We start from the raw sequence: 26,203 nt of genomic DNA on the forward strand, positions 1-26,203 counted from the left end.
AATGAAGGTCTGATTCTTACAATCTAGCTCTATAGAGCAGCTTTAAATACACAAGAAATAATAATCAACCTAGCCTAATACGGCAGTTGGAAGAGACATAACTTTTGAACCGTGGAAATAGCTGAAGTCTCTGCATAAGCATCGGCGAGCCGGAGCTTGCAGTTCCGATATCCCAAACAGGAAAGTTCCATATATGACTAGCCGTCACATACGGTCGACAATAAATTAGCGTGAGAGGCAGCTCTGAAAGTTAGACAGGAGAACCGAATGGGAAGTGCTAGAGTTGGAATGAACGTGCCCTCGTTATGATAGATCAGAGTTGAGAGATAATGAAAAGTTATCTCGCATCAGAATCAGCATCGTGTCCTCTGTGGGCTGTTGAAGATTGGAGTAATTAAGACTCCCGAGTTCAGCGAGGCGATCCCGACCTTAGTCAAGGGTCCAATTTATGCAGCGTAGATCGTCTGATCATACCTTAGCTTGGCAGCCCTCTCGGTCTAGCCCGTCTGGCGCACTATTTCCTATTATCCATGGATGCATAAAGATCCTACGGCATTCGCTGACGGTATTGGACACAGCCTCGGGAACACCTGGGCAGGATTGTGGATGAAATCGTGGAATCGTGCCACTGGCCGCTGGTCACAGGCCAGCGAATGACCTTGCCCTTGGTTATCCGGCTGAAGAACTGGTCCGAAGCCGAGCACCGGATGGAACTGTGGCCTTGGTGTGAAAGAAATCGCCCAACTCGGCTTATATCATTCAGACCTCATTATCTGCTTGGCCAAACGACCCAAGAATCACCAACATAAGCATTCTGCAGAAGGAGATATTGTGACAGGATCTAGACAGCGTCGATCATGTTGGCATGTGTTCAGTTGGTCGGAGTAAGAATGTTTTGGCGGAAGCTCGGCACTGACATCACCGCTTGCTTTACGTCAGAAAGGCACAACCTCAGGCTCAGCCCTGGCCTTGAAAAACAAGCCCGTCAGCTCTCAGGTCTTTTTTTTGATATTTCCGTCTGTTCCGGACTTTTACGGGCTATGATTCTTTGTTTGGAAGAGCCCAGTTATTCATTGAAACAATAACAACCTCCTTCTCTCCGGTTTTGCTACCGTCGAATTATCCTTATCGTTTTTGTCCTGTTCCAGCGCCTATCCACATGAACACCCGAATGCCTGAACTCTCTGAATAACCTCAACCCACCACATTACACTCACGCTCACCACGTCACCCCTTCATGGATTCAGAAGCGAATCCTTCTACAGCAGAAGCACCTGCTGCTCCTGAAGGCAGCACGTCAGAACCCCCACCGCTCCCATATTCCCTCCGAGACCGGAAAAAGTCGATTGCATTCTTCTGGTTCCTATTTGTCCTCGATTGCACCGCTCAGCCGCTCGGCTTATATTTTGGGCTTTGGTATGGCACGAACTTGTCGCATAATCTGGGTACGTTTATCGCGGAATGGCCTGACTTCGAAAGACATTGCAGCCGGCTAATATGGTCGCTCATTAGTCTTCACCATCGTCACCATTTCACTGGGCGGTATCTCAGTATTCGAGTACTTTTATCGGCTCTATAACCTCTTCCGCTCCGATTCTACAACCCGGCCGTTAAATGCTAGGAAGTCATGGGTAGGCGCATAGCAAGATCATTGAATAGGCTCGATGCTGACTTCAGTAGCTGGACTTTTTCCAGATCAATTTCACCATTGTGTGGTTGATATTAGCTGTTGAGCTTATCACGTACGTCGAAGACCCACGGTAGACAGAGTTTTGCTGACAATTCTCAGGGGAACGGTGCCAGAAGAGCCTTATGGTGAGGACCAGTCCCAATGAACATCTTTGAATAGATGCTGATAGCTGCTTAGTGCGCCTCGTCGCCATGGTCCTTCCGACAGTGATGTTCTATTTCGGTGCCGTCTACCTTTCACTGGATATCCTCCGCGCGTGCGGATTCAGAGCACCATTCCGAATTTCCTCAACACCCAAGGGGGCCGTTATGCCCACAGCCTTGTACGTTCTTATCGAAGATGTGGTTGCAGTTGATGGAGCTGGAGGTCAGATGTACCGATACGCCCTTCGGACGCGGTACCTTTCCAGCCCATATTTCCGCCGGATGCTCGTGCAGATGAATTTCTTCTGGGCGGGCGGTTCCATTATCTGGGCTGCTGCCATTACGGCGATGGTGTTTACAACACCCCAAGACGCCGCCTTCGTTGTATGTACTATACCCCACTTTGACTCAATATGTCTGCTAACAGGGCTTTCAATGCAGATCGGATGGTCAGTGCCATTTGTCTGGGCGGCCCTTTGGACCGTTATTACTATACCCTGGGTTCAAAGCGATCTCCGGCGCGAGAAAGAAGCGTGGCGCACCAACGGGGCCCAAGGAGGTGAGCCCTATGCCGACGATATCAACGCTCCAAGTGCTAGGACTCGCCTTGAGTCCCTTCATTTCCCTCGCTTCTTCCCGCAAAGACTAGTCCGAGAGAAACGGTCTGCACAGTCGATGTCGGAAACGCAATCGTGAACGATTGTCATTCGAGCATCCATGTGATAGTCCACACCACGTATTGGAACAAACCAGTTCCCCAGTGACGTTGTACGATTCATGATAACCGCGATAGATACCCCACGTCTTTCTATTCGTTCTTGTATTATTGCAACGCGTCCATATTTCCTTAAGATACCCCATCTCACCGATTCTCGTATCCCGACGGGGGAGCAAGTACAGCTTAAGCCTGGAGCAAGCTGTATAGGGGCTCATCGCAGTCTGCAAACTTTTTTTGATCTTTCTATTTGAATTTCTATTTGAAGCCAGATCTGGGCTTAGTTGGCGGTGAGATTCTGATTTGAATCTGCAGCTGCAGATACTTTCGGAGTTTTCCTTCCAGTCCCAGAACTTCCAGCTCAGCTCTTGTGTCGCAAAGTGTAGAATTCAGCAGGAAGCAAATTGTAGTTCTCTTAGATATCTCTTCCGTACCTTGACGCAATTATACTCATCCTGCCTTTGTATGCAGAATTCTTGGCTTCTCCGTCCTTGTCACATTGCTAGCCTCTTCATCGAGCCTATTGCACCAATTTATCTGCAGAAACTTTCTTCTCGGCGCCCACAATCTTGCACCCTGCAGCACTGGGGCAGCAGCTCAACCAGCTGCACACCCATCAGGTAACTAGGCTAAGCCGCCTCAACAACCCAGACATCGCAGAACCTCTTGTTGACCTGTCCAACCCTGGGTGTTGCAGTACACTCCATGCCTGGGCCTGCTGCTTGTACTCGCATTTGTTACAGCTCTCCGCACCTTGCACGGGACTTCTGAGACCCGCGCAGGATTATATGTCAGTCGCGGTGTGGTGGTGGTTGTGTCTACTCACACAGGTGCAGCCTTGGTTCGAGACTCGTCAGGGGGGAGTACTAAGCGCAAAATGAGCCCAGAATAGAGTTTATCGTGCCACGTCAGTGGCTAGACGGCTATTATATTGTTTAATGCGGTGGGCGCTAAGCAGTTCTTGTAGTGGTGCAACTGGTCTTACTGTATGCGCCAGGTGAGACGAGGGCATTGTGCCGCTGCATAACATAATTAGTCATGAAGTATAATTATGTCAGCACATATCTACCATATTAGGAAAAGTGCCTTGTCTCCCGCCGGCCTCAAACAGCCCTGATAGACCAACATTTCTCTTAACTACACATCATACATAATCATAGAACAGTATAGACAATGAGTACCCCTCCAGGCCCAAGCCATACTGCATTCACGGAATGGGCTGTGTTCAACGGCATTAAAATCAATGGCATCGCCCCAGCCCGCTTCCCAGGCCGTGGACTAGGCATGATTGCAACGCAGGCGATCCGAGTATGTTTTCCATCTAATACAGTTGCAATCTTCCGTTCTCTATGTAACGCCTTCATCCGAAATGAGTTCCTGTTAACTCAAATACCAGGAAAACGAGATCATGCTCTCCGTCCCCGCGAACCTAATGTTCACTAGAGACTCCATACCGGAGTCCTTTGTATCTTTATTCCCGGCAGATGCAACAAACCACGCTATTCTCGTGGGCTTTCTAGTGCATGGCGACTCCAAGTCTCAGCCAGGACTAGATGTTTGGAGGAGCGTATGGCCGAGTTGGGAGGATTTTGAGAAGAGCATGCCGATTTTCTGGCCGGGGTGGTTGCGGGCGTCCAGTTCAGACATGCAACCTCCAGCCCAAGACCGCAACGAGAACAGCCGTAACAACCCAGACTCGAAGTCAGGGCTCAAGCTGGCTCTTCTTCCACCTTCCATCTCAGGTCTTCGGAACTCGATGTTAGACCCTTTGAATACGCCAGCTCCAAACTCACAAACGAACTCCGAACAGTCCTGCCCTTACGAAACGCGGTATCAAAACCTTCTACCACGGCAGGAAAAGCGATTATATGACACATACTACTCGATCCGGTCAGTCTTCCCAGAAACAGATTGGAAGGCTGTCGCGTATAATTGGGCCATCATCAACTCACGGAGCTTCTACTACGTCTCGCCAGGCAAGAACGAGCCGAGTGACTGGAACGATGCAATTGGCATGGTCCCCTTTGCGGATTATTTCAATCATAGAGATGATGCAGTAAGTTACTTCCCTTTTTTTCGTGTTCTTGGAGAAGCATAGATATGGCCCGGTTAGGCTAGGCCGATATCCCTTCTGCATTTATATCATTCATACTGATTTCTTATTAATAGTCGTGCGAGGTCACTTTCGACAGAGATAGCTATATATTCCGAGCTGGTAGGCATTATGGTTCGTAACTATTCCCATTATCCTCCCATCTACAAACCTGCCGAGCGGCCCAGATAACAAGAATCGACAAAACAACAGAAAAAGGCGAAGAAATATACATGAGCTACGGTCCACATTCGAATGACTTCCTACTGGTTGAATGTTAGTTCCTTTCAGGCCCGTCCGCAGTTACACCTTTCTTCTGTTCTTGCCCCATTTATCTAACCGAATACTCTTTGGGCAGACGGCTTCTACCTGGACGATAACCCCTCAGATAGGGTGTATCTCGACGATATAATTCTACCCAAGTTGACGAGATCCGAGAAAAAGGAGTTGGCGGAGAGGGAATGTTTTGGGTACGTATTTACCTCGTCCCATTTTGACTCCTTTTGTCTTTCATCGCACAATTGAGCCACTCTGAGACCGGATCAGGAATTACGAAATCACTGCATCTGGTGCAGACCGCAATAGTATGGCTGCTGCTAGTATAAAATATATGAGCCGGCAAAAGTGGCGGGAATATGTCGATGGTGTTTCCGAACAAGGGTTCGACGCCAGCAGGACTGCCGGTATAATACGTGACTGGATAGAGGCATACCTGCAGGAGTGCACTACTACTATAGCTTCTTTGGTCGAGCTGTCAAAGTCCGAGAAGGAGAAAGACACAGTTGAGCTGATATTGTCTCGGTGGAAGCAAATCCATCGCCTGTGCGAGAGGGCAGTAGAATCAATGGCTGCGTAGACTACGAGTGTTCCTTAAGGCCGAAACGGAATGTGATGTTAAAAGTAGTAATGCGATTGGGCGTCGAATAACATGTTTCAATACAATAAAGCCATCTCATGGCAATGTAGAATAGACAAGTGTCCCTTAGGGCAAGAATAACCGAACCTTGAACGAACCAGTCCACGCTTAATGATAATCCTTGGTCTTGTCATCGCAAAAATCCCAGAACTGCTGCGCCCTTCCAGTTCCACCGGCTTCTTTGGACCTCAGCGCATTCATCAGATGGGGGGCGACAGTGGTATGAATGCGGCCCCATGGAATCACATAACAACCGTTGTTCTCGAGGTTGATATCCGGCGATAAACCGGCGTACAGCTCAGTGAGAGCGGCTAGCTTCGGACTATGGAGCAACGGCCAACTGAGAAACTTAGTCCATCCGGCGTGTCGCAGAAGGTTGGTGCGGGCAGCACCAGGGTTCATTGCAACACTGACAATGCCGTGTTCAGGGCCGTATCGACGTGCAAATTCGCTTCCTAAGAACCAGGCGCCAGTTTTGGAGTTGAGATAATTGCGAGAGTTGTCTTGCGGAGGGTTATTCAGCTCCTGCATGACAATACCCTCGATGGGGGACGAGAGCTCAACGACCTGATCACTCAGCCAAACTACTCTCACGGAGCCTGGGTAAGCCGGTCCGTTCAGCGCAACGGCGGCATCAAGAAGTGGGAGCATCATCTGCGTAAAAAGAAAAGGGCCGAGACAGTTCGTAGCTAGCTGAAGTTCCGATCCTTGCTTTGACAGAACGCCCACAGGAGGCTGGGCAATACCAGCGTTGTTCCAGAGGACATCGAGCTTGGATTCCTTCTCCATGAATGCGTCGGCTGATTCTCGGATGGAGGTTAGGTCGTCGAGTTTAAGGACGATGTAGTCTATCTGGCCGTCGCGTTCGCCAACAGAAGCCTGGATCTTCTGGACTGCTTCCTTTGCCTTCTCCTCCGTCCGCCCGGTGATGTATACTGTGCCACCTCTAGCGTAGAGGATTTTGGCAAGCTCGAAACCAATGCCTGAGGTGCCGCCGGTGACGAGGAAGACCCGACCTTTCTGGAAAGTGATATCTTTCTCGGTGAATGTAGGACGTGGAGGAAACATCTGGGTGAGCTGCGCACGCTTCTTGTATGTAGGTTGATCGGGTTTAGCGGGTGCTGCCTTCTTGGGTTGGCCAGCCTGAGGTTGGTCTTTTTTGGCACGCTTGATAGAAAAAGGTGCCATCGTGAAGAGGGACAATAAGTATGCTCGATAATGAATCCGCAGCAGTCCACAGGTGAAATCGAGGATTGGAGATGAAAGCCGGACGAGGAGAGTTGAAAACATAACAGAAGGCACCTTCCCATTAAGCGAAAATAACTGCAGCAACCGCCAGTCCTGTTAGTTGTGGCAAGAGTATTTCCATCACGCCTGCCGTTTTGGATCACTCGCAGACGTTATTCGAAGGTCTTACTTAAGAGCGACAGTGATGAAGCGCACAATCATCCCTAAATAGAATCGAAATAGTAGCTTTTCATAATCCACGCCGAAATATAACTGTTTATACCGCATTGCGCTCTTAATTGATCATTCATATGAAACAAACGCCTGTTATCCTACCTATTGAACGCCAACAGCTTCAAAGAGTCTACTCCTCAATATTGACAAAGCGTCTGAAAATCATGATGATCAACGCGACTAGCACGCCGAATATAGCCCGGTCCAGCCATGGGCTATCCTGCGAGGCCACCTGTACAGCCTGACTAGCTGGTCGCGTGGGCGTTGGCCGTGGTCGTTGTGTAACGGCCTGTGATGCCGGTGACGGCGACTGAGCCGGCGCATCCCGAATCACTGATGCTGAAAAAGTGGTGGGAGACGAAGGTATAGCTGAAGAACTGGAGCATGAGTTGTCTAGTACGGGCGGGCTGGTGCTCGTGCTTGTGCTCATACTCTTCTCACACGTGCCCATTGTAGACTCTTCCATCGAGGTCGAATCTGACTTCAACTTCTCCGTCCCACTTTCAAGCTTAGTCGCACCAGCACTATCCGCAACTTTCGAGTTATCGCCGTCGTTCTTCCCCTTGGTCCCAATCCCAATTCTTAACCCCTGCGGCACCCCCTCAGCGTCCTCCTCTTTTTCAACGTCGACCCCCTTTTCCACACAATATCCCCTCCACTCCCTAAGCAACTCCTCGTTACTCTTTGCACAAAGATCACAGCGCCAACCTCGACTCGTCCCCGCCCATTGCCTCCTTACCTCGTCACTGACGCCTTGTAAACCCCCTACCTGGCCATTCGCATCCCCCTCCATAAAGCTTCTAATCGCCAAAAGCGCCGTCCTAATCCCCCACGCTGGCTGCCACGTTTCTTCGTGGTGGCCGGATATACTCAGACAGATCTCGCGGTTGACTTCGAAGCGGCCGGAGGGGGTGAGGAAGCGGAAGGAGGGCGGACGGAGTGGGTAGGTTGGTGGGAGGACAATTCGGCCATGGTAGATTCCACCGGCATAGGGAGATGGTGGTGGCGGGCCGGCAAGTGTGAAGTGCCAGTCGTAGAGATTAGAGTCGGAGACGGGTGCGGCGTGGAAGTGCGGGGAGGGAGATGAGGACAGCTCTGCGGCTTCTTTCATCAGGCGGCGGACGGAGCGAGACATTCTTTTTCTTGTCAGGCTTTGACCCCTTGATCAGTTGTTGGATATCGCTGAAAATAATTTAGTCTTGCGCGTGTTCGTGAGGATAGATGTGTATGTTTTCTGGTAGTGTTGCGACTAAGATTATATGCGACGATTATTTGGAGGTGACGCGGCAGTTCCGAGACCAGCTAGAACAGCATTATTTATGAGATGAGTGCGGAGAGTGAGTTATTGAGTACGCAGTAAGGTCAGCAAAAAGGATATGAACGAAAATGGAGGAAGTTGATGCAAGTTGGCGAGATCCTATTGGAATGAGACCAATACCTAAAATATCAGGCATCAATTAATCTAACACCGGCTAATACTCCACACTCCTTTGAACAACCCTATGTATACAATTCGACGCCGATCGATAAACCCAAAGAATGCTTCAATCCCAGTCACGCCAGTCATCCTCTCTTGAGCTCTGATTTCCAGATCCCTTACCACGCGTTGGCTCGAGAACAAAATCATCCTTATCAAGATCCTCCGCATAGACTTCCTCACCCGGCCGTGGCCGCGGAGACCTTGGAGCAAGCGTCTTCATTGAAACACCAGTAGCAGGTCGCGCTACATCGTCTGAGTGGCTTAATGGCTGATCCGGTGTCCACCCCGGAGGTAACTCATTACCCAGCCAGGCGCGGCTGTTGTTCATGTTCCGCAAGTACAAATCACGTTGGTGTTGTCGTTGCTGTTCCGCTACTTGCTCCCGCTGCTGACGCACCCGCTCTTGCGCTTCCAAAAACTTACGGCTTGGCTCCCACTCCCAGCCATTCCCTGTCGTAGTGGGCGTAGGTACGAGCCAATGAAGAGGCCTGTCGCCAAAGAGGTGTAGCAGATTGCGCTTCCAGCCTAGATCAAAGGCATGCGGCATCTTTTCGTTATCGAGCTCCGCTAGGTAGTCTTCGTAACGGTCATGCTCGCGTTGCCGTTCCAGATCCGCGTAAGAGCGGGACAAAGCTTGTTGTGCGGGTGTGAGGTTGTCGCTCGATTCCTCCCCTTCTTCCGGGCGCGTTACCCCCGGTATGGCATTCGCATGGGCGTCCAATATTTGGTTTCCGTAATTTTGCAGTCGGCTGCCGAAGGTATCTTGGTTCTCGCCGCCGGTGTTGGTGCCGAGTAAGCCGTCATAACGGTGGCGATCCAGCGCTTTCCGCAACGGCGAAACATATCGAGTCTTCTCCAAGCACTCAATCGTAGTCAAACCGCGGGTGGCAAGGCTGATATGCCAAGCCGTGAATCCGGTCAGAACTAGCCCAATGATGCCTCCGAGAATCGACAACAACACGACATTCACCGGTAGTATACCGTCCATATACCGTGTGTCATTAAAAACCTCCGTCCAGATCCAGATTGCTGAGACACCAAAATCAACCCAGCAAAACAGCGACGTGTAAATGAGGAAAAGCAGAAACGCTTTGTAGTTGCGTAGCCCAACGCAAGTCGCCAGCCACGGACAATGATGGTCCATCTTCAGCACACACCGCTTGCACGTGGAGCAGTGATGCGCCCGGTCCGGCTTCGGACATTGGCATTTCTTGCAAAACCGCGACCCCCCGGTAGAGTTGACGGTGTAGGAAGTATATTCGGGTAACTCGGTAATCGGTAACGCACTGTATGGATGACCCCCACCACTGCGCGCACCTAGAGGTGATCCGGGATCTGTGAAGACGGCCGTTGTATAAGAAATGTTGAGGGCTAGGTAGAGGACGACGCCGAGGATCGAACTTGGTAGTCCTGCAGAGGGAAGCCGTGAGTAGAGTAGACAGGTTACGAGACTGCAACAACATACCTATCCAAGAACTACTGCTAGGTTTTAAACCCACGCTGGCTTCAACGTACACCGCCCATGTTGTCAAACTGTAGACGAACGCCAGAGGGAAGTAACTCGCGGCCGCACAGCAGTACCGCTCGCAGCGCATGGCCCATGCTTTCGGTCGGCGCTTCGGCCAGGTCGGTGACGAGGGTGTTGACATGGCCAATGTGGCCATAACAGGTATCTATTCCAATCGACGGACGTATCGAGGGTAGAAACGTGTACGAGATGACTAGATAGGGCGGGATATCATTGCGGGTACTATTGCATCCTAAAATCGTCAGGAGGCTACAGCCAGGAACACTTCAAACTGCTTTCGCAATACGAAAGCCGTGTAAAATCAAGTGCGCTAAAAAGGCGAAAGGCGCCATAAACGGAACTCGTGGAAGCGTGGAAGACTCGAAGTGAGCTTATGCTGAGCGAGGTTCTTGGCCCAGATCGCGATATGTAATCTTGGGCGCTAGATTTGGGTCGGTGCACCGCCACAGCCGCGCGGCTGAGGTGCCCATACTGTATACGTAGGAGCTTACGTACACGAAGGTCACCAACACTTAAAGCACTGCTACTTGAAAAGATATCCGTCATATGCATTCGCATGGTCCCAGAATAAGCCGGGCTATGTTATTTCGCAGTTATATGAAGAAATGGGAATTCGCTGCTCCAATGAACTACCAAACCCAAGAACGTAATTGACCCTTCAAACGCCCAAAATATAGAGGTATCATGCAGAAAATAATGATACTGAATCGAGGTACTCATATTTATAGAATTTAGATTATGATCGATGCCGAGGGGGATACGATCAGGAACACGGCCAGGTATAAAGAGACGGAAGAGCAAATGCCTATCTCGAAAACAGGTTGCCCTGGTCACACCAGCCGTTAACGGGCTAAAAAAGCTGTTAGCAAAGTTTAAGGAAAAGAAGCACCAGCTGTAGACTTACCAGACAGCTGAACCTGTAACACCAAGAACAGTTCGAGCTTGGGTACTTATAAAAGTTCACAATAAGAAGGATGAACCCAATAAGGACAGCGACCAAAGCGCCTAATCGAACAAGCCACCAAGCCCACCATAAGGGCTTCCGGCCGGCGAAGAATCCTTTGGGGTTAAACTTTCCAAGGCCGCCTATGTTGGAACCAGTTGACGTCTTGTTCTGGTCCGGATCGGCGTTTTCTGCAGCAACACCGCCGCTCATGGCGACGTACGGACTGCGAGCGAGCCCAATGCGCTCACGTAGAGCATTAGGAGACCTCATGACGCAAAGTCCGAGCGCAAGGCCCATTGTAAAACCGCCAAGATGAGAAAAGTTATCCAAACCCGGCAGGAGGCCTAGCACAAACGAGACGGCAATGCCAAGAACCATAATGATAAGCTCAACCCAAGGGTTCTGGCGGTCATTCCATCCGTAAAGAAGGTCCAAGACGAACAGCGCGAGAATGCCAAACAGTGCACCGGAGCATCCACAGGACGCTTCACCTTGCCCAGCATAGTTACCTCCAAGAACAAAACCCCAGATTCCACTGGACAGGTAAACCAATCCATACCGCCACCAACCAATCATTCGCTCCATATCGGCCCCCATAGTCATCTGGACGAGCAAGTTGAAGCCGATATGAACAAACCCGCTGTGGAGGAACATGGGAATTATGAAGCGAAACCACTGGTCGGGTGCGGGCTTATCGTCAAGTGAGCCGCCAGGATGTGGGTTTGGCACCCCGTCGAATCCGCACAGCTCGGATAGGGAACAATCTGAATCTGTGGTCGTAGCATTCGGGCAGGGAAAGAGCACTTGTTGGGTAGCGTTCTGCACTCCGGGAACATTTTTCATGCAAGGTGTATATCTCGCACCCATGTTGATCTGAACGTATGCGGACGGACCAACCATCGGATTGAACTGGGGCTTCGTTTGTATCGGGCTTCCGGTAAGTTGGCCTGCAAAGTCAATTAGCATGGCCTGTTAGTATTACCTGATCAACTTACCCATCTTCACCAATTCGACAATAAAGACTATGATCTGGGCTATAGTTAAGATGTATGTAACGTAAGCAATTTTCTTCTGGAAGAACCCTTTCTTCTTCTGCCGCATAGGGACTTGCGGTTCCATCATGCCAGGATCTGGCGCATAGTGGGTTGGTTGCTGCATCCAAGGCTGGGGAGGATGGTCGTTGCCGTAGGGATTCGCTGATTTGAGAGGTATGTTCTCTGCGTATTGGTCGTGCTCGTTTATTCTCCCTCCAGCAACATATGCACCATTATCCGAACCGATGGACTGTTGGCTGTAACGAAGGCTATTAGGATCGTGGGGGTCGTCCGACTGGTAGTAAGGAGCGTTGTTGTATGCCACTGGACTCGGGCTCGGTCGTGGTGATACTCTGTTGAATTGATCTGAGGTGTGATCGTGTTGTTCGTATGCAGGAGGGCTGTTGTACGCGCCGTTGTAGTAGCTTTGAGCGGCCATCTTGAGAGACCGCGGACGTGGGCAGCGGCAAGGGATGAGTTGGCGTCTGCAAACAAAGAAAGTCCGGGAGGCCTGATGTATCAGAAACAAAGACCGAATTACTTCTTCAAGCAGTTCATCAGACGCCCGGCGGCTTCGAGTCACTTGATAAACTGCCAGGGGCCGGATGGAATAAACAACTTCCGCGGTTGAATTGGCCCTTTACCGGACAAACGCGAGGCACCACACAGAACGTGGACGCAACGATGAACGCAGATATGATTTCAAATAAGCAAACGACAGGCGGGACGTCGGAGAATTAAGCGAGAGATGAAATGGCCAACAAAGCACTGAAGCAAAGAAAAGACCGGTGGTTGCGCGTTAATGCGTTAGGCAGTCGTTTTGCGGGCCACTATTTTTGGGGTGCCGATCGAGCAAGCTTCGTCAGCATTTTCGCTGGCTTCTGATCAGCCACTAAGAAATCGAGTTGACCAGCGTTTTTGAACCAGAACTGTCCAGCCGCGCCTGAAGTGGATTCTGCAGTCGTGGAGCTGATGGTTTTGGCGATGAAGCAGGCTGAGCTTGTCGTGGCTGATGATGTCCTCCCTCGTCTTTAATTTATTTTTATCGGCGATGTGGCTGAGGCTCGAAACCATCCACACCGCGGCTTGGCTAGCTACACTACTACAGAGTACAGATAACTCGAGACTAGCTAGCGACTACTGCTGCATCGGCTGAGTGTTCATGTTCGTATTTAACATTAAGCATTATTAGACCAGTACTCGACACTCGACTATAACAATAATCACCGCCGACCCAAATGGCGGATCTGGCTCTATACATCGCAGCAGGGTACGTAATCCAAGCACACCAAGAACCGTCGCCTCGACTGCCGTTGAATCCAAAGCACCACGGTATTAGACAAAAGTGAAGTTATAGAGGAAACGGAGATCAAAATCCGTGGGCAAAGATTGCACCACTAAGCCATTCGAGCTTCGAGGACGCATTATCTGTCATTATATCGGGTAGTCGTTCTCGTTTTACGGCTGCTCCTCCGTCAAGTCATTAGAGTATGACGAATTCATTTCGTCATCTGAAGATATAGTAAACCCGAATAGCGCCGAACTCCACGTGTAAAGAAAGATAACGGGGTACTATGTAGACAGTTAGCGGTAGATCACAACCGGGTTGGAAACGAGAGATCTACCTTTATTGCTAAGGCCCGTACCCGAACCGAGTTTCACCAAGATATGAGGACCGGAACAAAACGTTAATCCAAAGTCTGGATATGCCACGAAAGGCAGACGATCATGTACTGATACCAATCATGACAATGCTGCTTTTTGGGAAGCAAATTGAGATATTGAAGGTTGCGTATCCAAGATCCCCAACGCAGCTCCCATCTCTTCACCGCTCTGACCAGTCAACAACCAGACGAGGCGCGAGAACTTCTGGAAGAGCAGGCCCGGGAAGTAGAAGAACATAGCCCAGATCAGAAGACCCAGAAACACGACGACAAAAGTGTTTGCGACAATCTTCTCGCCCGGAGTCATGACATAGAGGCCGTAAGTAACCTCGTACCGATAATATCCCAGACGGATGCGGTCCGCGATTCGCTGGAGGATGTTGCGTTGCGCTCGGTCAAACGTGTGAATTCCCGGGGAAGGGGACGTTGTAGCCATCGTAGAGGAGTACTTGTTGATCAGCTCATCGACTGCCGCTGGGCCATGGGACGAGATGTGGGTTGTAGTTGAAGGAGTGTAGAAGGACTGCATTTCGGTTGCCATTTCCGTGTTGAGAGGTGTGGCAGCAGAACAGGTCGCACCTCCCGATGGTTGCTTTGTTTTGTGCACCCTTCTCCTTCCTCGTTGACTATACTTTGCAGGTCACGTATACTTCTAACTTCTGAGGCCGAACGCGATAAGAGATCAGCGCCTGGGTCAGGTTTCGACGGAATATGGTTTGGGTCAAGCAAAGATGAAGCGCGCGTGTCAATAGTCAAGGTACGCGAGAGTTGATTCGGTAGGCTATAAGTGTGAACGCCTGCTTAAGTATGGAGATGAAGAAATGAATGACAAACGAGCAGATGAGAGGCAGGCCGGAAGAGCCGGGAAAGCTAGATCAACGGCCGTTGGAGTTCAAGAAGCAACGGCAAAGCAGACGAAACTGAAAGGAATGAGCACAGGATGAGCTCTAATATACAAGAACACCGGTGATGCACGCAAAGAGTCAAGAGTCGAAGAAAGGGATGGGGGAAACAGGGAGTGGAGGTGTAGGGTGAGACCGTGAGATGGGGAGAACGCCCGGAAAATCGGTAGGGCGCGGATTGTGAAAATCAAGCATAGACCGGATCGAGAGGCGGATTTGCTCTTCAGGGAATAGTCGCAGGGACTAAAGCCTTGAAGATGGATCCATGCGCGAAAAAAACCCTCCGCTTTCTTGATTGATCAAAATACTCGAGTCATCATTTCTGCCGACTGCGACCCAATCATCAGCCGCAAACAGCGGTGCAAAATCCCTTCCACTCGGCTCGCCCGGCAACTCCCGCAAGCTCTAGGTAGGCTCGATTCGATGTCGAAATCATCACACGAAGTGGACTTGGGTTACTGCCGAGTAGAAAATGAGTGCGAACCAGTCACCTATGCATGTTTGTCAGTCGGTAACAGATACGAAGTAGGTTTGTTGACTGTAGCACCCGACTGTTTTGAGCACTGCTGATCTCGGGCTCCTGCAGGACGGGGATTTCAGGTACAAGCCTTGGAATCTTGGGGTTGAGCCTGATTCAGCCTGATTGTGATTTCCTGACTCAGCTCCGAGTCAATTTGTAAGCAGCATAAGAATGAGCATAATCTCGAGTCTTGGCATTCATCTCTGAGGCGGTATTCCGAACTCCGACTCACCTGATTGACGTACGGCGAGATGCTTCTGCTGTAAAAATATATATATCGGCATCAACAACAGCGGCAACTTGATCTTACTTTTCTCTTTGGAGTCCGGATGGCCAAGACCCAAACGCGGAGTTAGTCACAAAATTTGCGCCATAAATGCTCTGTCATCAGCCCCAATGGCTCTCGCGTAAGAAATCTCAAGGTCTAGGCTAATCTCAATTACCATCTCGCTGCATAGACCACCGCAGATGCGAACGATATGCCCTTGGGCGAATGTCGTCCCGTTTGTCTCGGGAGATATTCTTAAGATACTGGGTGTCGTCTTCTACGCGACTATCGCGTTTGAAGGCCTCAACCAAGTCCCCTGCTCATTCATTCATAGGTTAATCTCATCAAGCCGCCTTGCGCTTGGTGCAACTTAGAGAGTGCGACGAAACTTCTGCCTGCCAGGACAGAGACCTTCTATGGGCGAGCAACAATCATAGGTATAACCGGGCTGACTGGCATGAATATTTCCCACAGTGAAAGCAGGCGTCTCCTATGCCTTTTATTGTAAGTTCATCGCAAATTTCAAATTTCGATATTATTTACTGTTTCGTGAGTATAGAGGACTGCTCTCTGTTGATATTGAATTGTACCTGAGCTGCTGGTGATGTCATGCGTGCCCCGCTGCCAAGCTTTGGAGCTTACGCAGCTACAACGGCGAGGACCCTTCTTCCCTCCTCTACTCCCCCCAAAACTTCATATTTCCGTTAAATGTCATCGGTCAATCAGTCAATCTCCATGGCTGAAGAAGATCCTCTTATTAAGGCGCTTCCCCCTGCCACTGACTACCTCACCTATCTCACTTTGCTGGAATATCAGCTTACCCCCGCCCGCCTGCCGACGTTGCACAAGCTCCTTCAAGATGAAGTCCTGACAACGAATATTGGCTGGGATCTGGTGAAGATCCTGCTTCCCATGCTTCCAGAGTCGCAAGAATGTCTTAAGGATGTGGCTCGACTAGGGAATCCCAGAGAAGTCATCTTACGAGTATCCGACGCTCTTATGCAGCTACACCCCGCGGATGAGGACGAGGAGGAATCAGACAAACAGTTAGAGTCACACCATGGAGATGTTGGACAGGGAAGCAGCGGGATTAAAGCACCTGCAGGGAAAATTCCTCTTCATGTCCTCAAATTCAACACTCTTGTTGCCATGCTCTCCACCCTCCATTCCCGTATACAGACAAAATCTCCCAGTCGATTCCTTGCGACATCCCTGCAGGCAGTACTGGAAGCATACACATCGATGCCAACAAACGAGACTACGATAGCCCTGCTCGAGTTTTTCCGAGACGTTTCCCCTACGAAAAGACCCCCACCGCCGCCCAGGGCTCCGAGCGATTCGACAGTCCTCCGTGTCGCCGAAGCGTCTGCTCCAGACCCTGAAGCGGAAGTGATGTCGCCTAGCCCGGCTGGTAACGAAGAGAGCGCGCTCATCAGGAGGTTCTTGCAGTTTGGTTTGATTGAGCTTCTTAAATCGTATCTTTTGAGCTGTTCGGGTCCGATGGATCCCGGAATGTCGTGGGCTGTTCGACTACAAGAGAAGTTACATCCGGAATCGCGTATGCCAGGTACTGGCTCGCCTACAAATGTATACGTGGATAATAGACAGCTTGGAGAGCGCGATAGCATAATTGCTAAGATTACTGTGGGTGTTTTTGTCCTCCGTTGGATATCATTGTACTGATTGAACCAGGCACTGTCTCAAGACTTCGGTTTAACCGACGAAGAGCTTCTCAAAGTCGTGACACGAGATCCCGAAACGCAGCCCCCACCGTTGGATTTTGAAGAGCATCCTAAGAGTGCGGAAGACATCCCCCTAGAAAGGCACGGGTCGTTACTGCTTCTCGCCGCCCAAGCTGCGGTTGGAAAGCTGTTCAGCGGAAAGGCTTTGCAAATTAAGGTCTATCCTGATCTAGCACGGATTTTCGATAACTACGTTGGCAAATTTCGGAGCCTTGATGAGGTCGCTTTCGAACAACCGCACGTGCTGCTCGATTCCCTGCTTGCACTGACTGTCCTATCTCTCCAAAGGCCAATACCAGCACCTTCGGACGAAAGCGAGTTCACGAATTTTGTTACCTTGTTGACAGCCTGCACCGTTCGCCAAACTTACAGCACTGTGAGGAGGATTCCTGCTGAAATCATAAATGCAAATCCCTCACAACTTGCTCGCTTCAAGGTAATTCGAAAAGTATTGGAGGACGAACGCTATCGCACAATTAAAGATAGGGCAATTGATTGGCTTAAGAATGAGATTCTTAAAGCAGCCAAAGAAGCCCCTGGCCCTGAGCCCAACATCTTCCTTAACCCTCATTACTTCTCCGTCCTCTTTCCACTCCTCTTCGCCTCTCCAGCTTTGGACCTGGATTTGTCTTCCGACCTCGTGACATCCTGGGTCCGGTTCACTCAAACTTTAAGCCCGTCTATTCATTCGGCGCTTAATCTCTATTACATTTTAATATCTTCTGCTGAGCTACGCCGTCAGCTACAGCTGGAAAAGACCTATGCATACTTCCGCAGCCGGTTTCTGGAGCCCGTCAAAGCCATCTGCGGCGCGTTCTCGGCTGACCTGACACAAAACGGCGGAGATGGCAAGATTGCGGGTTCGGTGGGTGAGGACATGGTCAAAGTAGGAACGGCGCGGTCTGTCAATCTGATCCAGCACATTGTGGAACAGGTCGAGGATGCAGTGAACGAGGCCTTCGTCGTGGGCGACGCAGAACTAAAGGACCCCAGTGCAGATGACATTGCGCGTGTCGATGCAATCCGCAAAGAGACGGCAGTGGAGTAGCTTATTGATATATATTACATCATTCTATGATACTTGTTAAGACCTGATGAATAAGATCACGAGTATAGCGACTATCTGAACTATCAGCGCAGCTTCGTACTCGACCTTTAACCATTCTGTCTGAAACAGGGCTAGAGTACCATCAACTGCCTCCCTCGTAATGGAAATTGCACGTCTGAACATTCGTGGCTGGATTCCTGGCTTCGATCAGGCGTGGGCATGTAAGTGAAGTACGTGGGCTCCCTTAGAATTGAACAGCAGGCTGGCATCTAAGCCCACTGCAACCCGTGTTTTCATCTGTTTGATCTAATTACCACACTTAAAGCCGGGCATGAGGCTTCGTTATTCATATATAGATAGCCAAAATACGGGGCGTTTATCCCAGGATCCCAAGGTCTACCAAAAAAAGCCATCGTTTACTGCCGCTCCCACTCCCACCCGTCCATTATCCGCTATCCCAAACCAACTCTTACATATTACTAGCTTAGGTCGTGGAAGGCTAACCTACATCCGACCATACTTCCAGACAGAGCCGTTGCCAGGTCCTACCGTTCGCACTCTTGACCGCACCGCATCCATAGGGAAAGGGCAAGGGCAAAGTAAAAATCAAAGAGAAAGGGAGAAAAGAGGAAATTGATTTGCATTTCAGTATGAAACCTGACCCTATCGTACCCTAATCTACCCTACTAAGCAAAACAAGGGGGTAGAAGAGACAAGAAGAAACCATGACAAACTCCAGTCCAGCCCACCGCGCATCCGATTCAGCGGAGCAGTATCAGAATGCAATTCGTCAATATGGTCGCAGATATCGTAGAGATAAGAGGTTTCTGTCACCTTTATGAACCAGGTTGAAGCTGCGGATAGGCTGAACTCGAACTTTAGAAAGATATTTGTGTTTCATCAGACATCGTTATCGTAATAGAAGGATCGATTTCATGACATCTGGGTGTGATGAAGTCGATATATATAGTGTTGGGTCATTTTTTTTTCTTTTCATTGGAGTTTGTAGTCTCCCGGTTTGCGAAGATGACGCGTGATGGCTCGCTGTTGTCTTGCCTGATTGAGAAAGAAACGACTACTTCGAACGTCGGTGTAAGTCGAGAATCATTGTTAAGCCCTGATGGTTTAAGGTGATCAGAGGTGGACTGGGTGCGCGGTCGATATTTCTCAGGTGGTTATTTACATAACCACGCAGCCGGTTCCTGGGGAGGCTGCAGAGGTACAGCATGTTAGAGTTGTCGTTGCCAAAAGAATGCAAGGATAAGGAAAAGGTGGAACTGGGACTGGGAGTGGTCGAGAGATATCGGGGACACAGAGTGGAAGAGGAAGGAGATGACATACCAATGGAGACAGGAGCGAACTCAAGGGGGAATATGTGTGTCGGCTGGTCTGAAGGGGTCTGCATGAGTGATAATTGTAATAGAGCGAGAGGGTGTACATTAGAGAGGTTGAATGCGTTGGTGAGGAGACCATTGGACCGGAGAAGATGGGGTATTTATGGCCCTGGGTTGGTGATTTTCGTCTACGCCGCAGAATCAACTGTGAGAGGCTAGAGACGAAACCTCAATATTAGATTCGAGACACTAGGTCAGAGGGAGAACAATTGCTCCGGCAGACATGTTTCGGCCTCATCGTATTCTTGTCAGGGTACCAATGTCGTCGGGAACTTTCGTGCATGTGGTGGCTATATATTGTTCTTGGATATTGTTCTTGGATATTGTTTTTGGATATTGTTCTTGGATGAAGTCCAATGGAAGTAGAGAGTGGGGAACGCAGTCAATGGGCTGAGATATCAGAAACAGAGCGCTGGAGCTAGTTTTGTGTTGATTCCCTGGCCCAGGCTCCTTTCCTGAGACTCAGTGAGACAGACTGTCCTCTAATTGTGGACTGGGCATGGCTTGACTGATACCTCAAAGCTGTTCAAAGGCAAGAATTTGCTCGGTAGTCGTGGGGATGTGTCGACTAGAAAATATGACTGTCTAAGACTAATTTGGAAGTCATGACGCCTTTTTGGCTTAGCGGTATATTTTACTCATAGGATGCTTATCCAGAGATAGAGCTAGACTGAGGAGGCTGCAGTAAGGAAGACAGACCTGAATGGGTGAGGTTGCATTGGCCAATAAGAGCGCACGAACTACAGACAGATTGTTCTTGAGAACAATATCAACTTGGAAAGAACAAACAATTGGACACAAAGAATAACACAAGAAGACTGCCATATATTCTAAATAATACAAAGATATTCTCAGTCATAATCTAACTAGGTATAAAGCGGTTCTGTCAAGTCGTTGAGCGTCAGCCCAGATTCAGCCACATCCTCTTCGCACAGGAACATTAGGGGCATCTCCACCAACGTCCCCTTCACCTGACTGAGCAGTTCCTTGACTCGCTTTACGCCGTCGGGACCGGGGAACTTCTCAGCGACCACGTGCCCGTACTTGTATGTTGGGGGAGGGCCGTCTATCTTCTCGCCGAACGCCTGCTTGTCTGCGTTCTTAAAGTAGTAGCCGTAGAACTCCTTGTACGTATTCCAATTGCGAACGGTGTCATCAGGAACAGAGTGGAAGACTTCACGGTAGACCTCGGTGTTTTTGTGGGCACGGGTGTTCCAGAGGCTGAGGAGGGTGTCCGCCAAGGGATCCGCCACGACTTGGCTTTCAGGGGAGTCGAAGTCAAAGTGATCATTAACATGCTCGTAGTCCTGGGGGGGAAGCAGGCCAAGATGCTTGCGGAATAGGTGGCGGCGGAGCGAGGATGCGAAGCGACTGGCTGTCCACTGCTGACCGTTCATCTTGGATGGAACGGGCGTTCTGTCTTCGATGATAACGGCGATTTCCGAGTCGTGGTCGCCCACTTGAGACCGGTCATTGATGTTGGCAGACCCGCAGATAACGATGCGGTCGTCGGCAATCATGACCTGTTTCGTTAGCTGCAGTGAGAAAATAGGGATATTATCCTGGACCTACCTTGGAGTGGACGTATAGTTCCTCCGTAACGAATGCGTCGATCTCTGCCTCGGTGGGACCATCCCAAGGGATACTCCGAAGGTCGGGCCCATTGAGCATGTAGCACGAGCTCACAGTATCCCACTGCCCAGATCCTGACTTGGGTCCTGCATGACTGGATGAATAGGATTGATAGGCCGCGGATGTGTCAAAGGCGGGGCGATGCTCAGGCCCAAAGCCTCCGCTCTGAGGAGCGGCTTTGGGAACGGTGTACTTGAGACGGTCATAGTTGCGAAGGTTGTAGAACCGGATGTACTCCATTGGATTGTAGCCTTCCTTCGCAATCAGCTCCATGATACTGTTTCCTCCGCGGTTGATCGAGTTGTACTGGAACTCCATGATTGCACGAGTTCCCAGCGCAGCCTCATCGCCCAAGTCTCCTGCAAAGCACGGGACACTCGGAATCACAACGATGATTTTGTACTTCTGGCCTGCGCGGGCAGCCCGGAGGATACGCTCGACAATTGCAGCGCCAATCTTGTTCTCCACCGGTTTCTGTTTATCACCCGTTGCTGTGATGAAGAACTGGTTTTCAATATAGACAAAGTGTTCGCTGTGGCGGATAATCTCCGCATACGCATCCTGAATCGAATGCTCGGTTGGCGTGCCATTGCTCCATTTCCCGCAACTACGAACAATCTGGCAAGACATGTTTCCGCGCTGCTGTGGGCGTCCTAGAGCATTGCTGGTGATACGGTCCTGGTATTGGTGGATCTGACCAGCTAGCTCACCACGGAGTGAATCAAAGTTCTCTCGGAAACGACGAGGCACGAAGTTTGATGCAGATCCTGCTGGCCTCCCACCAGAAGCCCTTTCTCGATCGCCCCTGTCCTCGCTGTAGTCATCCATTAAGCCGCGGTGGGAGGAGTGTTGATTTTCCTGGGTGGCCTGAGTAGGCGGAGGCGGGAAGTACGGCGTATGAGCTTGACCAGAACCCTGGCTTGGAGGCGGTCCGGGGGGAGGAGGTGGGAAGGATTGGCCAGTATACGGTGACTGCGGAGTTCCATGATGCGACTGTTGCTGACTAGACTGATATGAAGGCTGTTGTTGATTCCAGTTGGGCTGAGGGCTTGTCGGAGGCAGCTCACTGGCACCCTGAGACGGCGAGTACGACTGGCCGGGATGGTAGGGTTGATACGTTGGTTGCTGCTGAGACCAGCTTGGTTGCGACTGAGGAGTAGTCTGCGAAGTGTCAGGATAGTGCTGATGACCAGGTTGGTGTTGCGCGGGCTGGTAAGTCTGCTGAGTGTTACCCGGATGGACCGAGGGAGAGTTCTGTTGACTGGGCTGCTGCTGGCCATGCTGGTGGGGGCCCTGCTGATGAGAGCCCTGCTGTGCCTGGGGATGGCCACTAGACGAGCCCGGCTGACCATACAGTGCCAGTCTTGAGAACCTCGAGTCGTTTCGGGACTTGTATTTGATATCGTAGAGGAAGTTCCACCGCTCGACAAACATGCGACGAATATCCTCCACAGCCGGTCCGTGGAAACTGACAGCGACATCGGACCATCCCATCCGGGAAGTCTGCGTCCTGTCAAGCTTGTTCTGGTCGGGATGAGCAACGTCGCTGAAGTCGAGGACTCTGGCATTGTTATAGTCCTGGCCGGGGAATACAATGTCTGCAGGGTTATCGTGAACGTCAGCAAGGGCATGCTGGTGAGTGTCCCAACGACCGTAGCACATGTCCAGTCCGCCCATAAATGCAACCGTTCCATCGACTATGCAGAGCTTTTCATGATGAGCCCAGTACAGAATGACACCTTCGTGGATACCGTAGACACCCTTCATGGCGTCGACAGACATCTGTCCTAGTTTGAGTGCGTCGAGAGACAGGTTTTGCAGAGAAGAGGTAATGGAAGCCGCCAGGCCTTGACCGTCTGGCAGGTGGTCCGGATGACGGAAGACAGCAATGTTAGGGTGGAGTGCTTCAAGGTGGTGTTTTGTATGGGCCGAGGAAACTGTGCTTCATCAGCAACTCCCCACTACTGAGGAAGACGACGGGGCAACATACGAGTCAGCGCTTGGGTAACCTCTTTATATACGATAATGTTAACCTTAACGCCGCGTTGTGCTGCGGCCTGTAGCAGCCGATCCAGTCGGTACTGCTCGTTTTTGGCCGGCGGGCGTCTAAGGTACAGTTCCGGCGACAACCACCCTGCTTTACAGTTAGTCTGCGCCAGGATATTCTCTGCTACCACTTACAATCCAGGATCCAGACGGACTCCCTCGCAGATTCTAGCGCTTTGGAGACGGCGTAGAAATATGAGCATCCGTCGACGTACCACTGGACATCATTGCCGTGACGCTCGGGGGCGAAACTGCCGAACCGGTGCTGCGTCTGGGGCTGCGGCTTCCCGTACTGTGCATACCCCTGCGGATCAATAGCTGTCCCTAAACGCTGAGCGACTTCGCCGCCGAGATCTGCAACGACGTCCTGGAGCTTCCCGAACAAACCGGATGTTTTATCCTTTGGCGGCTTACTCGAAATCTGGTTCGAATCAGACGGCCTGGAGCCAGGCCTGTTGTATGACGGATAGCTTTGCCCCCCCTACCGACAGATCAGTCTTTATCCGTATAACGCTACGATTGCTTCAACGTACACCGTAACCCCCTGTCCCTGGGTTATAGCTCTGAGAAGGCGGCTGATTCTGGTTCCCTGGAGCTTGGCCCTGCTGAGAGCTGTGATGTGTCTTGTATTTGCTCTTCAGCATGTTGAATGTGTCTCCCACCAGACTTCTCGCACTTTCCCCTTCGCCAGCGCCTTCAGAGGCCTGGTTGTGGTATTGGCCATAGGCCAGATGGTCTTGATTGTAGGACATGGCTTTGCAATTGTTGGATAGGGATAGGCGAGACCAAGAAGAGAATTCAAAAAACAAAAATGTGAGACGACAAGAGATTCTGGCGTCTCTTATGAATCTGGATCAAAAATGCAGCGAGGCAAAAACAGATCGTCGAGAGAGGAGGGGAAGAGGTCGGTCAGCTCCCCTCGTGCCATTAGTCGACGCCCACTGCCCCGCTATCCCGTCCTTAGCAGCTTGAGGGATCCAGCATCCTAGCAACGTACCAACAACAGCCCTGCTGCGCTGTTTTGAGTCGCCATCAATGCTGCCATTGGACGGGCATCCTCGGACACACGCATCGGCCGTTTCTTGCATGACGGACATTCGCCCTATGGCTGCATAGTGCATCTGCAAGGTGGTCTATACGTGGCAGCCTAAAACCGATCCAAAGCTGAGCGACTAAGCCACACTCCATGAGACGCTATTCCAGCGTTTTATCCCAATTCGGCAACTCCTCGGTCGATACTCAAAGTCATTGGTGGGGCAGTTGTGGCTGAGCGTTGGATGAGCCGTTTACCGTTGAGAGTCCTGCGTCATTGTCAAGCCCTCTAGGCTGCTCAATAATAATGCGGCTGAGATATGCATGGAAGCGATTCACATAATTCAGCTGCCGACCGGCCCGAATGCCCATACGACCGCTTGTAGTAAGACGAACCATCGTACCGTCAGATGACATTGTAGATAGGTCGTTGTACCGTGGAAATCATGCCTTTTTCTTTGTTTATCCTACTGTTCAACTAGCTAATAAAAAAAGTGTTGAGTCTAGTCTTGCTATACTGGTTTATGAATAAAGTGAATGGAAAAAGAAAGTCCTAAGGATCCTCGTGTCTATGACATTAAGGGTACTGGATGGTATCCTATGAGATCCCTATTATGATGAGCGTCATACGCTGAAGCGTGAGATATATCTTCAACTCTTAACCTGAGTAATATAACCAGTCCAAGATGCCTAACTATATCACTGCGCAGAAACTCATCGCGTGAGTTGAGACTGTATACGTTGCCGTTGACACCGTTTCTGTACTTAAGCGTACCTGGAATTAAACCTATATGCATGGCCCAAGAATCTGTCTAGTACTGTGCTAGCAACTTTTAGCTGGATAAGCTTGTTTTGTTCTGTTCTACAATATCTATTGGCTTGTTGTGTCCAAATACGCAATACGTAACTCTTCGGACAGCATTTATAAGAATAGGAATCTTGTCCATGTAGTCTTTATAAGATCCAGGAATGGACGATTTACCGATATTCCTGCTTACTTGGGTCTGCAAAAGCATCAGCAGGTTCTGGAGCGAGCTTTTCTCTGTCTCCTGTCAACTGGCTCTTATCAATTGGGATTAGGCCGCCGAACAAAGGCTACCGACTGTACGAATTATCAGCTAGGCTGCTATGGGCAGGCTTAGCTTTGCCCCGGTTCAAAATATCAGATATCAGCCTTAAGTAGTATCTTTGATTCCCCATACGCTTTCAAGTTTCGAATCCACTATCAACACCCTGCCCTATCATGTATAGTTGCATTGTGGGAAGACCTGACACATAATTGAATCTAACCCAATTAAGTGGCTCTATATAGATCGAGTTTGCCATCAGCGTGTCGTGAATCATCAGGCAAAATAAAGTCAAGCCAGTAAGACATTACGCAGCTACTCCTCTGAGATCTGGCAGAGCCCGTTTCGGTATCCATTCAAAGTCAACGAGCTCCGTAAAGTGAGCCTTTCATTCGGCCTGAAGGCCAGAATTCCCCTTAATATGGCAAATAGGGCATTCGACTCGGCTTCCCAACGTCCTCTATTGCGCTACCCCGCTGCGGCTCCTGCACTGTATCAAAGAAGCGGTTGATCAATAGTCTGCCTGCTCCCTCGCACGTTCTCTTGACCTCCGTAACCGTCTCTCTCTCGCGGCCCATTTCCGCCACCAGTCGCACGGCAACTTGGCCAAGTGTATCCACGGCCTCCTATATCATCCAGTCGCTGGATGATTGATACCCTCACACAATGGGCTTTGTCCGATGATTTCCCAGAGTGTACATGCCAGAGTCCGTACATCAGGGCAAAAGATAATGGTTCATGACGCAAAAAGTAGGTCTTCAGAGGAGCAACGACATCGGGCGTATTGGGATAGTGACGTTGAGTAATAGATGGCAGAAATGACTCTCCGAACCTGAGATCAGCACGATACCAAGGTTTTAAGCTAGCCCTAGATTTTGAATCC

At 50.3% G+C, this 26,203-nt stretch overlaps 10 protein-coding genes across 10 annotated transcripts, besides 1 other annotated feature; 3 read left to right on the plus strand and 7 right to left on the minus strand.

Annotated features, from left to right (window-relative positions):
* Positions 1-26,203: part of a sequence feature (contig 1.128 1..280307(-1)) that runs on past the window's edge.
* On the plus strand, positions 1,056-2,998 carry ANIA_07341 (uncharacterized protein). Its single transcript, XM_050611872.1, has 6 exons — positions 1,056-1,445; positions 1,513-1,631; positions 1,696-1,742; positions 1,790-1,815; positions 1,868-2,217; positions 2,275-2,998. Exons 1-6 carry the CDS (start codon positions 1,238-1,240, stop codon positions 2,527-2,529), a joined length of 1,005 nt encoding a protein of 334 aa, XP_050467850.1. The 5' UTR covers positions 1,056-1,237; the 3' UTR covers positions 2,530-2,998.
* On the plus strand, positions 3,722-5,496 carry ANIA_07340 (uncharacterized protein; the record flags this gene model as incomplete). The annotated part of the gene is made up of 6 exons (XM_675517.1): positions 3,722-3,856; positions 3,945-4,604; positions 4,718-4,763; positions 4,854-4,916; positions 4,999-5,110; positions 5,187-5,496. 6 exons carry the CDS (start codon positions 3,722-3,724, stop codon positions 5,494-5,496), a joined length of 1,326 nt encoding a protein of 441 aa, XP_680609.1.
* ANIA_07339 (uncharacterized protein) lies at positions 5,665-6,744 on the minus strand (the record flags this gene model as incomplete). Its single annotated transcript, XM_675516.1, has 1 exon — positions 5,665-6,744. One exon carries the CDS (start codon positions 6,742-6,744, stop codon positions 5,665-5,667), a length of 1,080 nt encoding a protein of 359 aa, XP_680608.1.
* Positions 7,051-8,354, minus strand: ANIA_07338 (ubiquitin-conjugating enzyme E2). Its single transcript, XM_675515.2, has one exon. It carries the CDS (start codon positions 8,150-8,152, stop codon positions 7,148-7,150), a length of 1,005 nt encoding a protein of 334 aa, XP_680607.1. The 5' UTR covers positions 8,153-8,354; the 3' UTR covers positions 7,051-7,147.
* On the minus strand, positions 8,562-10,161 carry ANIA_10934 (DHHC family palmitoyltransferase; the record flags this gene model as incomplete). Its single annotated transcript, XM_050611873.1, is given in 2 exon segments — positions 8,562-9,804; positions 9,815-10,161. 2 exon segments carry the CDS (start codon positions 10,159-10,161, stop codon positions 8,562-8,564), a joined length of 1,590 nt encoding a protein of 529 aa, XP_050467851.1.
* ANIA_10929 (rhomboid family membrane protein) lies at positions 10,564-12,444 on the minus strand (the record flags this gene model as incomplete). Its single annotated transcript, XM_050611874.1, has 3 exons — positions 10,564-10,875; positions 10,930-11,918; positions 11,967-12,444. 3 exons carry the CDS (start codon positions 12,442-12,444, stop codon positions 10,831-10,833), a joined length of 1,512 nt encoding a protein of 503 aa, XP_050467852.1. The 3' UTR covers positions 10,564-10,830.
* Positions 13,749-14,198, minus strand: ANIA_07336 (serine palmitoyltransferase small subunit family protein; the record flags this gene model as incomplete). Its single annotated transcript, XM_675513.1, has 1 exon — positions 13,749-14,198. One exon carries the CDS (start codon positions 14,196-14,198, stop codon positions 13,749-13,751), a length of 450 nt encoding a protein of 149 aa, XP_680605.1.
* On the plus strand, positions 16,057-18,198 carry ANIA_07335 (uncharacterized protein). Its single transcript, XM_675512.2, has 2 exons — positions 16,057-17,003; positions 17,052-18,198. The coding sequence occupies exons 1-2, from the start codon at positions 16,068-16,070 to the stop codon at positions 18,147-18,149; spliced, it is 2,034 nt and encodes a 677-aa protein (XP_680604.2). The 5' UTR covers positions 16,057-16,067; the 3' UTR covers positions 18,150-18,198.
* Positions 19,329-19,554, minus strand: ANIA_11554 (uncharacterized protein; the record flags this gene model as incomplete). Its single annotated transcript, XM_050611875.1, has 2 exons — positions 19,329-19,360; positions 19,491-19,554. The coding sequence occupies 2 exons, from the start codon at positions 19,552-19,554 to the stop codon at positions 19,329-19,331; spliced, it is 96 nt and encodes a 31-aa protein (XP_050467853.1).
* pld2 (putative phospholipase D (PLD)) lies at positions 20,351-24,670 on the minus strand (the record flags this gene model as incomplete). The annotated part of the gene is made up of 7 exons (XM_675511.2): positions 20,351-21,078; positions 21,116-23,112; positions 23,166-23,309; positions 23,357-23,702; positions 23,755-23,975; positions 24,219-24,342; positions 24,512-24,670. 7 exons carry the CDS (start codon positions 24,668-24,670, stop codon positions 20,410-20,412), a joined length of 3,660 nt encoding a protein of 1,219 aa, XP_680603.1. The 3' UTR covers positions 20,351-20,409.

The sequence above is a fragment of the Aspergillus nidulans genome, chromosome IV (genome assembly GCF_000011425.1).
Source record: "Aspergillus nidulans FGSC A4 chromosome IV".
Taxonomy (NCBI): Eukaryota; Fungi; Ascomycota; class Eurotiomycetes; order Eurotiales; family Aspergillaceae; genus Aspergillus; species Aspergillus nidulans.